At 44.0% G+C, this 15569-nt stretch overlaps 1 protein-coding gene across 1 annotated transcript in view; it reads right to left on the bottom strand.

Moving 5' to 3' along the window:
- The window catches only part of TLK1 (tousled like kinase 1), a 137637-nt gene that overhangs the window by 62962 nt on the left and 59106 nt on the right, over positions 1 to 15569 (bottom strand). The window contains exons 2-3 of the mRNA XM_090045486.1: positions 9994 to 10112; positions 3135 to 3206 (exon numbers count right to left, since the gene is read on the bottom strand). Of these exons, the coding sequence (XP_089901612.1) occupies positions 3135 to 3206; positions 9994 to 10112 (191 nt within the window). The remainder of the gene's footprint in view (positions 1 to 3134; positions 3207 to 9993; positions 10113 to 15569) is intronic.

Raw genomic sequence — 15569 nt, 5'->3', positions numbered from 1 at the left:
GTTGCCAGCCCCTGCTATAGGATAGATGGAAGATGAAATAGACAGAGCTAACCTCCTACTCCAGGAATTGCCAGTGACTAGGTTTATGCTCAGTTGCTTTAGACTTGCTGTTCAGACACTGTTTTCAAGAGGTTTATCGAGAGGCCTTATGCCAAAAGGAAGTTGAAGACCAAGATAAAACTTTGATTTATCTGCCTTGAATATTAACTACCTTGAAACGGGCCTAATATCTAATATGACTTAATATCAGGAAAGACCCAAATAATTTTATATATCCATTTGCTGAAACATGATCAGACCCTTTCCTGTTACAGACACAGCAAACACCAAAGTATTAAAGCTGAAGAGTTCTAGGTTTTAGAAGAGAAACTTTTAGAGTGATCAGAACAGAAAATCCAGGCCTACTCTGTAACAGTGTGTTTTACTTCTTAGAGATTTCTCTACTTCCCTTGTTAGATTTCTAGGACTCTAAAGGGAGGAAGGAGGACCCAGGAAACTATAGGCCAGTTAGTCTTACCTCGATCCTGGGTAAGCTTTTTGAGAGAATTATCCTGGCACATATCCATGAGGGGCCAGCGGGGAAGGTTATGCTTAGGGTCAACCAACACAGATTCATTAGAGGCAGGTCCTGTCAGACCAACCTGGTGGCCTTCTGTGACCAGGTCAGAAAATCCTTAGATGCAGGGGTAGCAGTGGACGTAGTCTTTCTGGACTTTTGGAAGGCCTTCGACACTGTCTCTCACCCCATTCTCATCAAAAAACTGGGGGACTGTGGTGTCGACACCTACACAGTCAAATGGGTCACTAACTGGCTGGAGGGCTGCACCCAGAGAGTGGCGGTGGATGGGTCATTTTTGACCTGGAGGGATGTGGGCAGTGGGGTTTCGCAGGGCTGGGTCCTCGGGCCTGCACTGTTCAACATCTTCATCAGTGACTTGCACCCTGTTCAAATTTGCTGACGACACTAAGATGTGGGGGGAATGGGAGGAATAGGCTGCAATCGGACCTAGCCAGGTTACAGGGGTGGGCGGACGAGAACAGGATGGGTTTCAACACTGACACGTGCCAGGTGCTGCACCTGGGGAGGAAGAACCAGCAGCTTACCTACAGGTTGGGGAACTCCCTTCTAGTCAGTGCAGAGGCAGAAAAGGATCTTGGGAGTCATCACTGATGCCACGATAAGCATGGGCTGGCAGTGTGGGGATGCAGTTAGGAAGGCCAACTACACCTTGTCATGCATCCACAGATGCATCTTGAGCAGGTCCAAGGAGGTGATCCTCCCCCTCTATGTGGCACTGGTCAGGCCGCAGTTCTGGGCGCCGCACTTCAAGAGGGATGTAGACAACATGAGGAGGGTCCAGAGGAGGGCCACTCGCATGATCAGGGGGCAGCAGGGCAGGCCCTACGAGGAAAGGCTAAGAGACCTGAACCTGTTCAGCCTCTACAAGACAAGACTGAGGGCCGATCTAGTGGCCTGTTACAAACTAGTCAGAGGGGACCCGCAGGCATTGGGGGAGTCCTTGTTGTCCCGACCACTACCAGGAGTGACTAGAAATAACGGTCACAAGCTGGCAGAGGGTAGATTCAGACTAGATATCAGGAGGCGCTACTTCACGGTCAGGGTGGCTAGGATCTGGAACCAACTTCCAAGCAAAGTGGTGCTGGGCTCCTACCCTGGGGGTCTTTAAGAGGAGGCTAGACAAACACCTTGCTGGGGCTGTTTGACCCCAGTACTTTTTCCTGCCAAGGCAGGGGGTCAGACTTGATGATCTGCTCAGGTCCCTTCCAACACTACAAACTATGAAACTATGACTCCAGGAAGATGAAAGATGAAGGAGACTCTACTCTTAAGTGAAGGTCTAGTTTGTTCCCTGTATTCATATCTAGATTTGAATGGGCACCCAGAAACATTCAGATGAATTTCTCACTGGGGTGACTGGTACAAGAAAGATCCATTAGGACTTAACCAGTAAGAACTTAACATAGGAGACAATCCTATTACTTGTACTATCCTTTTGTGCTGCTTGCAGATTTTCTCTGGGGGAGGAAAAGCCTGATGAGTCAGAGCCCTCAACTATGCTTTTCAAGAGTGTGTGAACACATGCATACAGCTGCACAAAAATGAGAACCAGCAGAAGTTTAGGTATTTAAATGGCATTTGGTATAACTATGCCCTTTCCAATGCTTTGTCAGTCGCTTGCAACTAATGGCAATTGACTGAACCACTGCTGCTCATACTGTCAAAAGTCTGCAAACACTTAGAGTTGCAATATATTCACATAAATCTGAGGCAAAGCCAAGACTGATAAGGTCAGAAAAGGATGACAGCCAGACTAACAATGCTGGATTAACTTTGAAAATTAATTTGTCATTGTTATTTGGCTGATAAGCTAGCAGCAGAAAGACCTTATGTTTGAAAACACAAATGAAATGGCTACTCAAACTGAAAATGGATCTCCACTTCGTATCTTGAAAAAAATACAAGTCGTTTCCAATTTGAATAATTTACAACTTGCTCGTTCATCTCTCATCTGTGAAGTCTATGCAATTTTGACTATATACCAGGGAAACGAGATGGAGTAGCATATAGAGAGTGTTTTCCTGGCATGGAGGCATGCTAGGAGCAGAAGACTGAGTCAGGAGCAGGACAAAGCACAGAGAGTTATGGAGTTTAAGGACAGCACTTCAGCCCACAGGAAAACCTAAAGAAAGTAAAGTAACTCAGACAGAACCCTTCCATCTTCCCCTGCCCCCTAAATAAAACCGGAGCTTCTTTAGCCCAAAGCAGACCAGAATCAGTAAGGCAAAAGGGTAGCTTAAAGACCTCTCTGTGCCTTTTTCCTCCCCTTCCTACCTATCATTCCCTTGTTTCTGTAACACACCTAAGCTAAAACAATGCAGTTAGCCTTTAATGATAAAGCAAGCAACCAACAGAATTTCAAAGACAACAATACTTTTGATGAAGCCTTACTTTGTTCCTCAATATATTGTACATTTTAGTGTTACACATACTTTTTTAATTTCATGGTAAACAGAGGGCATATATCTTCTTTAAAACTGTATATTTAAAATAAGTGTTCAACCAAAACATATAGTTAAATTTGTAGTTGTGATTTTTTTTTTAGCATACATACCTCTGATTCTTTATCACTTAGAGATCCCAAACTTCCAAAACTGTGATTAGAGCTTTCATTATTGGTTGAGGCCTAGTGAAAAAGGACAAATAAATATTCTCAAATTTATAAAATACGTAGTAAGTTATTAACATCTGTAGTAATACAAAATAAGAGTAATCAAATTTCACACTTCAAGAAAAAATGATTAACCATAGGTATCATATAACCTGCAAGTAGGAAACTGAATTTGATAGACAAAATGCACTGATCTTGCACAGTTAAACTGATTGTTCCTACACGTATAAAAACCATTCCAAAGAATATCCTTTTTAAATTAAAGTTAGAAAGAACACAGCTATCCTTAAATATTTTTAAACAAATATAAAATAACAACTTTTTAGAGAATATTTTTCTGTAAAAACAGCAACAAATGTCTTTTGGTACTACTTTCTCAGGGAACATAAATTATTTTGAAATCTCCATTTTTTCGGGTATCTGATCACAAGAACCAACCAAGAGAATTCATTTTACAATCTATTTTTAATTTTTCACCTTACATTTCTGAAATGGCATCCCAGCATTATAATTTATTGGAAACGCCCAACTACCAGAGGATGGATGAGGCTTTTTTTAAAGCAATTACTAGAAGTATTTAGACGATAGGATGTAAGCGATAATACACGACTTAACTACCCAGATATCTATTGGAAAAGAAATGCAGCAGGACACAAATTGGAATGCTAATTCTTGGTTTACAACAAGGACAGTTTCTTTAAGATAACTTAGTCAATGGGATAGTGTGGCCACATAGATTTGATTACAAGTTAAAGTAACAGATTGAGAATCTGAAGCGGAAATATAATTTTGGTGCAAGTGATTAAATGAGTTCAGCAGGGCAGGCCCTATGAGGAGAGGCTATGGGACCTGAACCTGTTCAGCCTCCACAAGACAAGACTGAGGGGGGATCTAGTGGCCTGTTATAAACTAGTCAGGGGGGATCAGCAGGCATTGGGGGAGTCACTATTCCCCCGTTCACTGCCAGGAGTGATCAGGAATAACGGTCACAAGCTGGCAGAGGGCAGGTTTAGGCTAGATATCAGGAAGCGCTACTTCACGGTCAGGGCGGCTAGGGTCTGGAACCAACTTCCAAGAGAAGCGGTGCTAGCTCCTATCCTGGGGGTTTTTAAGAGGAGGTTGGATGAACATCTTGCTGGGGTCGTTTGACCCCAGTATTACTTCCTGCCATGGCAGGGGGTCAGACTAGATGATCTACTTAGGTCCCTTCCGACCCTAGAAACTATGAAACAACTCTAAGGAAAGGAAAGAGCAGCATATTAAAAGCAATGGACTTCAAAAAACAGACTTTAGAAAACTCATGGAGAGGTACCTAGTAAAATTGTGATTTTGTACAAAACACAGTATCTGGCACTGACAGCAAAATTAGGTCATGTCCATGAAATCCAAGGGGGAAAAATAAATCCTACTGAAAATAAAATGCTGGCTCCCCAGAGTAGCCAGCAGTCCTCGCAGTGCTGCAGCCTAGCTGTGCAGCCTGCCTCAGGAGGAGGAAGGGGAGGAAAGAAGCAAGGATGCCAGAACAAAGGGGAGCCCAAAATGGCTGTCATCCCCACCCCTCACTGCTGGCTGGCTAAGGGGGCTGCCTGTTAGGTGGCCCCACCCCTCCCCACCAATCAGCAGCAAGGGGTGGGGCCACATGACAGGCAGCCCTTGCTACCAATCAGCAGCAAGGGGCACAGCTGCATGAGGGCAGCCCTCAGCACCCCACCACGATCAGCCTACAAAAATGGCGGCCAGCCCCGCAATCTCCCTGCGAAACTGGCTGGCTGCCTACTTGAGTTGGGTAGACACCTACTCATGGAACTGAATAGATAAGACATCTTGGGAAGAAAATCTAAGAGGGGGAAAAAAGCATATGAGAACTTGAAGCTACTGAAGACACAGTCTTAAATGCACAATGCAAATTATCACAGTATAGAAGAAAGATGTTCTACAACAACCTAAAAATAAAAAAATGAATTACAGAAATAGTGATTACAAATACACATGAGCAAGGGTGAACATCAACTCAGAAAGGTTAAGATTCAAGATCCCTGACATGTTCATTTAAAGATGCAATGGGATTTGATGCCGGATCCTAACAGTCACACTTCCTGCCGCACCACACGTGCATGGCAGCACACATGATTAGGGGATTGGGATGAGATCTTCATAACACCATTACTACTTCCCAGTGCAGGGGGAGTTCAGGATCATTAAATTTGAAAGCAGGTGCCCACAGCCCAGCATGAACTATACAGTCCTAGGGCTGGGACCAACAGTCAGCTGATGATTGGGACCATACTGGAGTTGCTTTAAGACTCCAGTGCAATTCTGGAGCTGGGACCAACCATCAGCTGACAGTAAATCCCAGCCTAACAACCACACTGGAGCCAATCTGACATGCCAGAGTAGTCCTGGGACCAGCAATGAGCTGATCATGGGACCCCTGCCAGTACCCCTCACTCCCAACCCGCAGTTCCCCGTCTCCAGTGGTGCCCCTCAATCCTGTCCCACGGACCCTCACATCCCCCGCAGTCCCGCTGGTGCCCCTCATGCCCAGCCCACTGCTTTCTGTTGGCACTGAATTTGGATCCAGCCTCTATACCTTTGTTCTGGGTGAGCATAACCCTCAGACCAACCACAACATCTGCCAGTTGATAATAGGCAAATTTATTGATACAGAGTGATACCAAAAAAGCAATACAAACAATCAAACAATTCTGTATTTACCCATCCTAAGGCTATCATCAGAGTCAAAATACATCTGGTCAGGATGCAGGCTCTACTCTGAGGCTCTCTCTTTTAGGTGTCAGCAGTCTGGTTGTGAGATGCCAAGGCCAACAGCCCCCCTTCCAGTGGGGTGCATGAGATGGGCTGCTGGTATGCCCTCAGTCCATGGTGGTCTCAGGGACCCCAGGGGATGGGGACAGGGACCCCTCTCAGGGAGCAGGACAGGGAGGGACAAGGAGGAAGAGACGGAAGGACAGGAAGGGACGCTTAGTTAATCTCAAGTCTCTGGTTTTGTATTCTCCTTCCCCCTTGATGACTCTTCATCCATGGCTATCTCTGGTTGGTTCCTCTGTGTGGTCGCATGTCCACATAGCTTTCTAGGCCTTCTCTTAATTTCATCTGTTCCCCCAATACTGGGACTTAGCACCCCCTGTTGCTCTGGGGCCTTGTACCTTATGTCACTTATGTTGTGTTATGGGACAGTATGGTACATACTTCTTTGGTTCCCAAGCTGTGTGTCCTTGTGTTAGACAACCTGTCTGCCTTGAAGGCTGTGATCTCATGTTATGGCATGCCCCCTTCATCTCTCAGACTGTGCCCATCCACTGGCCTTGTTGTGCTAGACAGCCCACCTGCTTTCCATGCCATGAGAAGCTGAGTGAGTCTCCCAAGTTCTTCAGAAATCCATTTAACCCCTGTTGTTTATCTTGAACCCTTATAATGCATATAACTTATATCTATAAGCCAATTCCCAAAAACAGACCTTTAAATACCGTTTTTAAGCCAACACCCTCCACCCCCAGCATAGGGGCGGGGGGGGGGGGTGCCCAACCAAAGACAACACATCAGGCAGGCATAGAGGGGCATTTGCCGATGTGTGTGCTTACAGCAGGGCATGGGGCTGCAGCCTGGCCAGAACAGCACAAGCAGAAGCCCTCTCTGTGGCCCAATGGGCAGGACCCAGCATGGGAAAGCAGAGTGGGGCAGCAACCCTCTTGCACTGCTGGCAGTGTGACAGCAGTGAAGAAGTAATGGACCAGGGGTGGAGAGAAAATGTTGCCTTTATCTCCTACTGCTGCCAGCTGCTTAAACACTAAGCTGTGGTTCTACTGTGCTTCCATGGGCTAGTCACTGCTGCTACTCCCCTCAGTCTGCCTGCACTGCCCCGCCCACACTTCCCCTCCATGGAAAAGCTGCAGCCCAGTGCACAAGCAGCTAGTGATGGGAGGAAGTGAGGGCAGCACAGCTCCCACCCCGCCATCTGTTACTCCTTGCACTGTTGGCACAGCTCTCACAGTGGTTCTGGCAGTGGAAGCAGCAAGTCTTGCCACCCTTGTCTACCAGGTCCTGCCCACTGGGCTGGTTTGGCCAGGCTGCAGCACCATGCCCACTGTGGGAGTAGAAATCCGGCAGGCAGGGCACTGTGACAGGGACTTGTCCCCCTGCCTCCCCCATGCCTGCTCATCTCATTGCCTACTCCCCCTCCCATACTTACCTGGGGAGAGCTGCAGGAGCTGCTCTCTACCATGCTGCCTGGCTACCACATACATATGTGCAAGTGCCTATCATCATTCTCTTCCCTCTCCCCCAGCCCTAAGAATTCAGTGGTTTCCCACATTTTTCTCCTTTAACAGGAAAAACAAATATCAGTGTTTTTCAGCAGCAAATGGAAAACCTGGATTCTTGGTCATGAGGAGCCCCACAGCTTCCCATGACCTGGCACTCTGGCCCAACTGATAAGCTCCCCTCTGGTAGCCTATAAACCTCAGCATCTCTAGCCTTGTGCTTAAAAGTTGCACATATTCAGCAGTGTTTGGTTCAAGAAGGCTCCAGAAAGCCTGAACTACTGAACTGTATCCTTCTTTCTGAACTTTGAGCATGCTCAGTTGGCAGAGAGGTGATAAATAGATTTGGCACCAAGGTTGAAAAAGACATGAAAGCACACCTTCTGAGGTGACTGGTACCATGACTGGATAAAGCCTGAGAGAGTGATAAATGTCTATTCAAGTTATGACTGCCAAGTGCATCTGTTGGTTGGAGAAATGACTGACAGTTCCTACAAGTTTGATGGGTTTAGAAATATGGTGCAATTAAAAGTTATAAAAGGGACCAGATCTGAGGGATCTGGCTCTCCTGCAAAACGAGTGTGTTCCCTGTGTGCATGAATGTGTACCTGGAGTGCCTGAGGCAAGAAGGCCCAGAGTAGCCATGAGCTGTAGTGTAGTCCAGTGGCAGGGAACCATCTCCTGTGGAATGAATAGGATCCTTGCATGTGGGTGCTGGTGAGTGTGTGTTTGGAGTGCTGTGGCTGGACAGCCTAGGAGGCCAGAGGCCAACATGGTCCAGCATGTGATTGTACCTTGTATGCTTGGTGAGAGTGTTCCAGAAGATCATTGGGCTGGTTGAGCTACAGTGAGTGACTACCCCACACAAGCATGAGTGAAGGCCTGGGAAGCGAAAACTCTTCTCCATATGTTTGAGGGTGTGTACACACAGTGAGGGTCTGGGGGGAACCAATACTTCTGTAGAATGTGGATTTACCTAAGTGGTGTTGTCTGCAGTGAATGTTTGCTGCTGGTGAGAGATGGCTATTGCTCTGTAGCACCCTCAGTTGGATCTACCATTGGCATTGTTGTTTGTTATTGTTGATATTGGGATGCTGTTATTGCATATATTGTTTGCTGCTGAATATAGTCGTTGTTGTTACTCCTCTATCTTGTGTTGGCATCGAGTCACTAATTAATGATATTCTGCTAACTAGAGTCAGGCAGCAGGCTTATGGTTAGTGAGGGTTGAGGCTCCACCTCTTTCACAGTGGGATCCTTTAATTGGGATTAACAACTCTATTTGCATAATTAAGGATATTTCCTTGTTCAATACCTCAACTCAGCACCCTGAAAACAGCAGGCATTCAGCAGGCATGGCAGAAACCCTGCCACATGTTCATTTCAAGGCACGGTGAAATCCAACCACAAAAATTACACATTTTGTGGCATAATTGTGTGGCTGGTTTCTCATTTTGTTGCACCATTAATTGCCTGAACACATAGTGGGTTACTATTTAAGACATGATTAAATGGTTAACCACATTTTAAATGTAATGTCTGCTAAGGGCCTAAATGAGTTAAAACCAGCAAAGGGTAAAAAAAAAAAAAAAGCCAATACAGAAATATTCTAGAAATATCAAAAGAGGAACACAAAGAAATAAATGGCAAAAAAGACAACAAGACGGACAGTCAAAAAATCTTTGATTTCTCTTTAAAAACTCATAAATGACAGGGGAAGTCCCAGGCACCTAGACTAGAGAAAACACTGGACCATCTTTAAAAGGAAGGGAAAACGAAGGATCCTGAGAATTACAGACCAGTCAGCCTAACTTTGCTATCCAGGAAAAAGAAATTGGCTTAGTATAGAAAAAATTAAAGGGAAAACATGATAGTAAGTCTTAAAAGGATATCTATTAATTATTTGCCATGTCCATTAGGGCATGACAGAAACAGACTCTGCAGCAAAGGTGACTTAGGTTTGATATTTAAGGGGGGGTGGAATCTATAAAAGATACTAACTGCTGGAACAAGCTGCCTAGGGATGCTATGCTACATTCTTTATTGGCAGTTCTTAAGAGTGGGTTTTAGACCAGCAGTCAGCAACCTTTTCAGGCTGTGGGCCAAAGTGATCCCATTCAGGTCAGAGGCACGCACTAGGAGTGGATGCTACAACCCAGTTGCTGCCACTGCTTCCCCCAGGGCAACACAGAGAAAGCACGTGGCACTGCTATGGCTTTTCTCACGTTCAGTCAAAGCCCTCTACAGCTGAATGCCTCCAAAGGTCCATATCTGTGGGCCAGATTAAATGCCTCTGCAGGCTAGATCCAGCCCAGAGGCCATAGGCTGTCAACATCTATTTTAGACAAACATCTGTCAGGAATGGCCTAGGTATACTTATCTTGCCTCAAGACTAGAGTCTTGAGGTCCTTTCAAGCCATCCATTCTTGTGATTCTATGCACCGTGCAAACGTAGAATACACGTAAATCAGTACATTATCATTTCAAAAGACATGGTTAAGTCTTTGCCCAATTTTACTTACTTTAGCTCCAACACTGCAACTTCCAGTACTACCAGTGCTGCCACTCACTACTCCTGTAAATCTGGCCTCTAACAATTCTTGTCTTCTTGGGTCCAGGCTATGAAGCTCATCCATTGCACCTACGGAAAATAATTTTAAATTAGTCATATTCTATGACAAACATATTTGCCACAGAATATTTCCAATATTTTCTAATTTGAGCAACAAAATTTCAGTGTACATTTTAACTGGACAGTCCTTTGAGCATAGAAGATTAATACTGAATTTGATAGCAGTTTGTTTTCTATTATGCAATGACTTGTAAATGCCGAATCCAATCAAGTCGAAAGTTTCAGTGAACGTTATGGCCATCTATTCATTGCAACTGCAGGTGACAAGGAACAATCTGTAGCAAGTGAAACTTAGGTTGGATATTTGGAAGAATGTTCTTGTTATGAGGGTATTTAAGCATTGGAACAAGCTATCAGGTGGTTGTAGAATCTCCATCCTTGGAAGTTTTTAAGAGCAGGTTAAACAGACCTTTGAATGGGATGGTTCAGTCAAGAATGATCCTGCCTATAACACTGTTAGACTAAATGACTTCCTGAGGTCCTTTCCAGCCCTACTTTTCTATGATATTAAGAGACAAACCCCAGCTGGTTTCAGTACAAATGAGAAAACTGCAAAAGGTAAATGGGGGACAAATGCAACCCCTCACATCTTGGTTACAGACCAACTTCTTTAAACACCTCTTGCAATTGTCTATAGATAAAACAGCAGGCAGGTGGAAACAGAGCTGTAACCAGAGGCCCTGCTACAGAGAAAAGGAGGCACACAGAACCCAAAGAAGCAGAAAGCCCTTATTATAGAGGAATAATCCATGGCCTGGGGAGAGGAGTACATATGAGATAAACCCAGAACTCCAGATATATGGTAGAAGAAAAACTGAAGGGCCATAGAGTCCTATGGATATGCAGATGAAAGAAGAATTGGAGCACATATTGCTCCTGGCACAAATGGAAGGGGATGGTTAGATTGCAGGAGGTCCCTAAAATAGAATGGAGAAGGGAAGGTGGCATGCACAAAGCTTGTAGGGGGAAAAGCAGAGGTATGAAAAGAACCCTGGTTTGTCCAATGAGCTTAACATATAAAACCAACAACATGTGTGGTCTTCTAGCTTGCATTAGAAAAAACTAGGGGTAGGCACCAATAGAGGATTTTTTTGCTGCCAGCGATGGCTGATTTTTAAGGAGCCATATTGGCTGATACCGATCTAATACCAATATGCAGCCAGGCAGCTTGAAGATGAGCGTTGGGCTGGTAAGTCTAGTGTGGGTAAAGGAGCAGGGGGAGAGAAGGGGCATGGGGGGGAGGGAACAACAGGCAGGTTGAGGCTCCTGTGGTGCTGCTCAGCTGGGGCGGGGCACAAGATGAAGCCAGAGCTCATCCAGGGGGTGTGGCTCCTGCCCTGCATCCTGGCAGGGTATGGGGAGGGGGTATGCACTCCCATATCTGCATGGGGTGGGGTGGGGTGAGACATGGCATGGCAAGATGACGCTGTGAGCTGGGGCTAGGGCTGTGCTGGATTCTTCCTGGCAGGGGCTGGGCCAGGCTGTGCTGCTCTCAGGGCAGGCAGCAGGACTATGGGGGTGGGGAACTGCACTTCCCAGCCAGATGCTCATCTTCAAGATGGCAGGCTGCACTCTTGGGCCTGTGCATGCTGCGGCTGTGTGCATACACAGGGCATTTATCAGCCACATCAGGCAAAAAAAAAAAAGCCAACTTACGATACTTTCAATTTTCCCCATATTGGTGCCGATCCGATATGGGACCGATATATCGATGCACTTCTAGAAATCACTGATAGATGTTTATGGGACATGAAGAAAGGAACTTTGTTCCTGAAAGCTTGTCTAACATCTCACCCAACTATACAGTTAATGCAATAAAAAGATATGAAAAAAGCCCTTGCTTTGCACATTTTCTGGACCATCATGGCTTCAAACACTGCCATCTTACTACATGTATGGATATTTAGTCATTCAAACAGAGGAACTGGATTATTTTTAGTACTCTACTTTTGCATAGAGAATGATTTATACTGGAAAATTACTTTGCTTGTTCCAAGTTAACTACTGGATCTGCTCCATTTGCAAATTTTACTTAAAACTTTCTGGAAATTTGCTCAAAAAGTTACTTCTCATTCACTATCACAGAACTTTTATACAAAATATACTGAAAGAATGGAGCACCAGTACAGTGTCTTTCCCCTGTAAATTAATCTGCTAATTTTGTGCTTCACAGACTTAACCCAAACTAGCATTGCTCAGTTATACTTTACTCATCAAATTAAGAATCTTGCTTAGATAGCTCTGGTAATCAAGGTAACAATGTCATTTCACTCCTCGTTAGTATAGTACAAAAATAAATGCAGACTCTTAGCCACTGCATTTCAAATGTAAAGCATTAAAGAAAACATTTATGCTTTCAATGCAGTGGAGCATCCAGTTGATTGAGTTTCAGCTGCTGGTGTTGAGCAACTGAAGCATCACGATTGAGTTTATCCACACTACCTACACAGAATTGATGCCGTTTTCTAGATTCTGCATTGTTGGGTGGGAGAAACGATCTTATACAGATTCAGTGAGGCTCAGCCATAACAATCCAAGACATGTTCTTTACACCCATTATTATTTGCATGAGAGAAGCCCCTAAAGACCACAACTACTCAGGCCACATCACACTAGACACACAGTGACAGGCAGGCAGCTCCTAACTAAAAGCCTATATTCTAAAGAGGAAAGATTATGGAAAGAAGGAGAAACAAGTGCTTTAGACCAAGTTGCAAAGAAAAATCAGTGATAGGACTAGTAACAGAACTCAAGACTCTTTGCCAGAGCTGGTCAAGAATTTTCTGAGGGAATGTTTTTCCTCCGGAAAATGCAGATGTGTCAATAATTAACATGTTTCTACAAAATCTTTTAATTTCACTAACTTTCATGCTGGATAAAAGACAATTGTTTCAATGGCATGTTCGTGAAGGAATGCTCAGATTTTTCATTTAAAAAGACTCAGAACATGTATATTTTTAATGTCAAACTCAGAATTAGATTTAGGTTTTGAGGTGTGTGGGTACACAAGTGTGAGGAACAATTGTATTTGCGTCTTCAAAAACAACAAAGCAAGCTCAACTCCAGTAACAAGCAGAAAAAGGTCTGTATTATTTACTTACGTACTTAATTTAAATACTAACTTAACATTAACATTTCCTCTATCAAATAAGAGCACTACATATATCTTTACTATGCAATCATTTAATCAACTTTGTCCTGTACATTTTTGGCTCCCTGATGCTCCTCTGATCTCTGTAGGTCTATTTTGTTCACAATGGAAGTATTACAGTACAAGATCCCAGCTGACTTTTCTGTTAGTGTGGACACAGCTGCCTCTGTTCTTCTTTTAATTTATCTTCATCTTTCTTGTGACCCTATTAAAACTTGCAAATAAGTATACTGCAGGACACAACAGATCAGCAGATTTGGCTATGGAAGCCACCGATAATGGTGCTCTTGTTTCCCACTGCCCCATAAAACACACCGAAAGTGTCACAGAACACTATGTTGTGTCTTTGGCTGCAGATTCACCTATCAAGAACTTCTCTGATAGAATAAAAAAAACAGAGGCACAAAACAAGTCTTCTTTCCCAGTATACAATCTTAGTTTGTACAAGAGCTGAAAGTAACCACTACTGTTACCAGAAGTTCTTTTAAAGTGTGTGTTTTTTTTTCAACCAAACATTTAGCTGCCCACATGTAACAACATTTTTGGCAGTTTTGCAGGAAAATAACTAGCTTAACACCAGCGTTGATCTATTAGCAATAGTGCTGCTGCTTCTGCAACATACCAAAATGAAGTTTTTTTAAAAATATCGTAATTGACAACACGGGGAAACTCCAGAGTAAAGATGTCATAGGTCCCCTAAAAACATTCTTGGTTCAGAAATGGCATAACCTTTCACATGCAACAACTTCCTCTGTCAGATGCTATGAATGGATACAGCATTCCTTCCTAGTATCTGACAATGTATGTTGCTGCCTACAAAGGATCCTGCTTCTAACTACTCAGAATCCAAGGGTGCATCCAGACAAGCATAGTTGCATGGTGCCATGCCACAAACATGTTTGCAGCACCATACATCACACAGTCTGGTGTTCTCCACAGTGAAAGGGCATGCTGGCCAAGTGTTCACTGTGCCAGGGTTTTTTTTGACCCCTGGATATCCAGGGGTTAAAAACAACAACAACAAACAAAACCACAGAAAAAACCCTAAAGCAATGCATGCTTGGCCAGCATATGCTGCTGAAAAGTGAAGCTAGGCTGGTCAGAGCTCTGCTCTGCTGCCAGCCGTGCTCCACTCAGAATTGCTGTAGCTGCAGCCCCAGGAGGTCCCCATGACCCCAAGTAAGGCTTCTAAGGTCAGCCCAGTGCTGGCCCCAGCCTCCCTTCGCCTACCCAGAGCACTTGTCACATGCACACGTCAAAACATGTGCAGTATGGGCATTCCCCGGGGACAAGTAGCGGCAGAGCAAGGTGTACTGCCACTACTTGTTCCCATGGAACCAAACGTCTACACATGTCTGGACTCACCCCAAGATGCCACCCTACCCTACCCTGCCTAACCTCAGACTAGCATGGCTAAAAAAGTCTAAGAACATTCCTACATTGTTTAATAATTTGTTCAAACCTTACTTTTCAGGAAAAGGGTGTTGAAAATTTGTTCTCCTAAACTGGCGGGGTGCTCAACCCTGACCCACCGAGCCTTATTATCCAGGCCACAAAGCTCCCTCAAGGTCCAGAAATATGGCAGCAGGGGATCAGTGGCCCCACATCATGAATGGGAGGGTAGGTTTTATTTTAAGTTTCTTTCCAAGCATAATGGTTTTACCTTCTGATACTGAATTTCAGTTTTCTTTCATATTTGTATGATTGCTGGCCTTCTAACTACAGCTTTCTTGCAATATGTTTATAAAATCCTTTCTGCTAGCATATCTTAGCCCATAAACAACTCAGTTTGAAATTTACTACACATACCAACATAACTATTAGGAAAACTTTTCCAGTACTTTTTCTTTTGGAAAGATAAACTGACACTCATGTAGACATACCAGAAAAATACCTGAATTAGCAAGTTTAGCTGACCAATACTTTCTCTCACTTTTTACCTAGACTGCCAGCTTTTTTGTCCAAGGACTGTTTAATTATATTTAAGCACAAAGACTTGATCTGGTTGCTGTGGGCCATCCTTTAACAAATAGGGAGCCTCTTGAAACTGTTGGTTTCTCCAGCACCCATTTCTTGAATACTTTTTGCTAATAAAATAAAGCAAATCTCACACCGTGTGAGCTTGTCACACTTACAGGAATACTTTTAAACTCACACTTAATGTGATAAAGCTGTTTCTAAAAGCAGCACACATTTCTGGATACACAATACACTTTTAAAAATATACTAGTGGTCAATACCAGAATGAAACAGATCATAAAGTACAGTCATGAAAATCAACGGAGTTTAAATGGGCAGAAGAAACATCAGTTTAT

This window comes from Crocodylus siamensis, chromosome 4 (assembly GCF_052110815.1).
Source record: "Crocodylus siamensis isolate JL-2025a chromosome 4, ASM5211081v1, whole genome shotgun sequence".
NCBI lineage: Eukaryota > Metazoa > Chordata > Crocodylia > Crocodylidae > Crocodylus > Crocodylus siamensis.
This window is presented reverse-complemented; position numbering and strand designations above follow the sequence as displayed.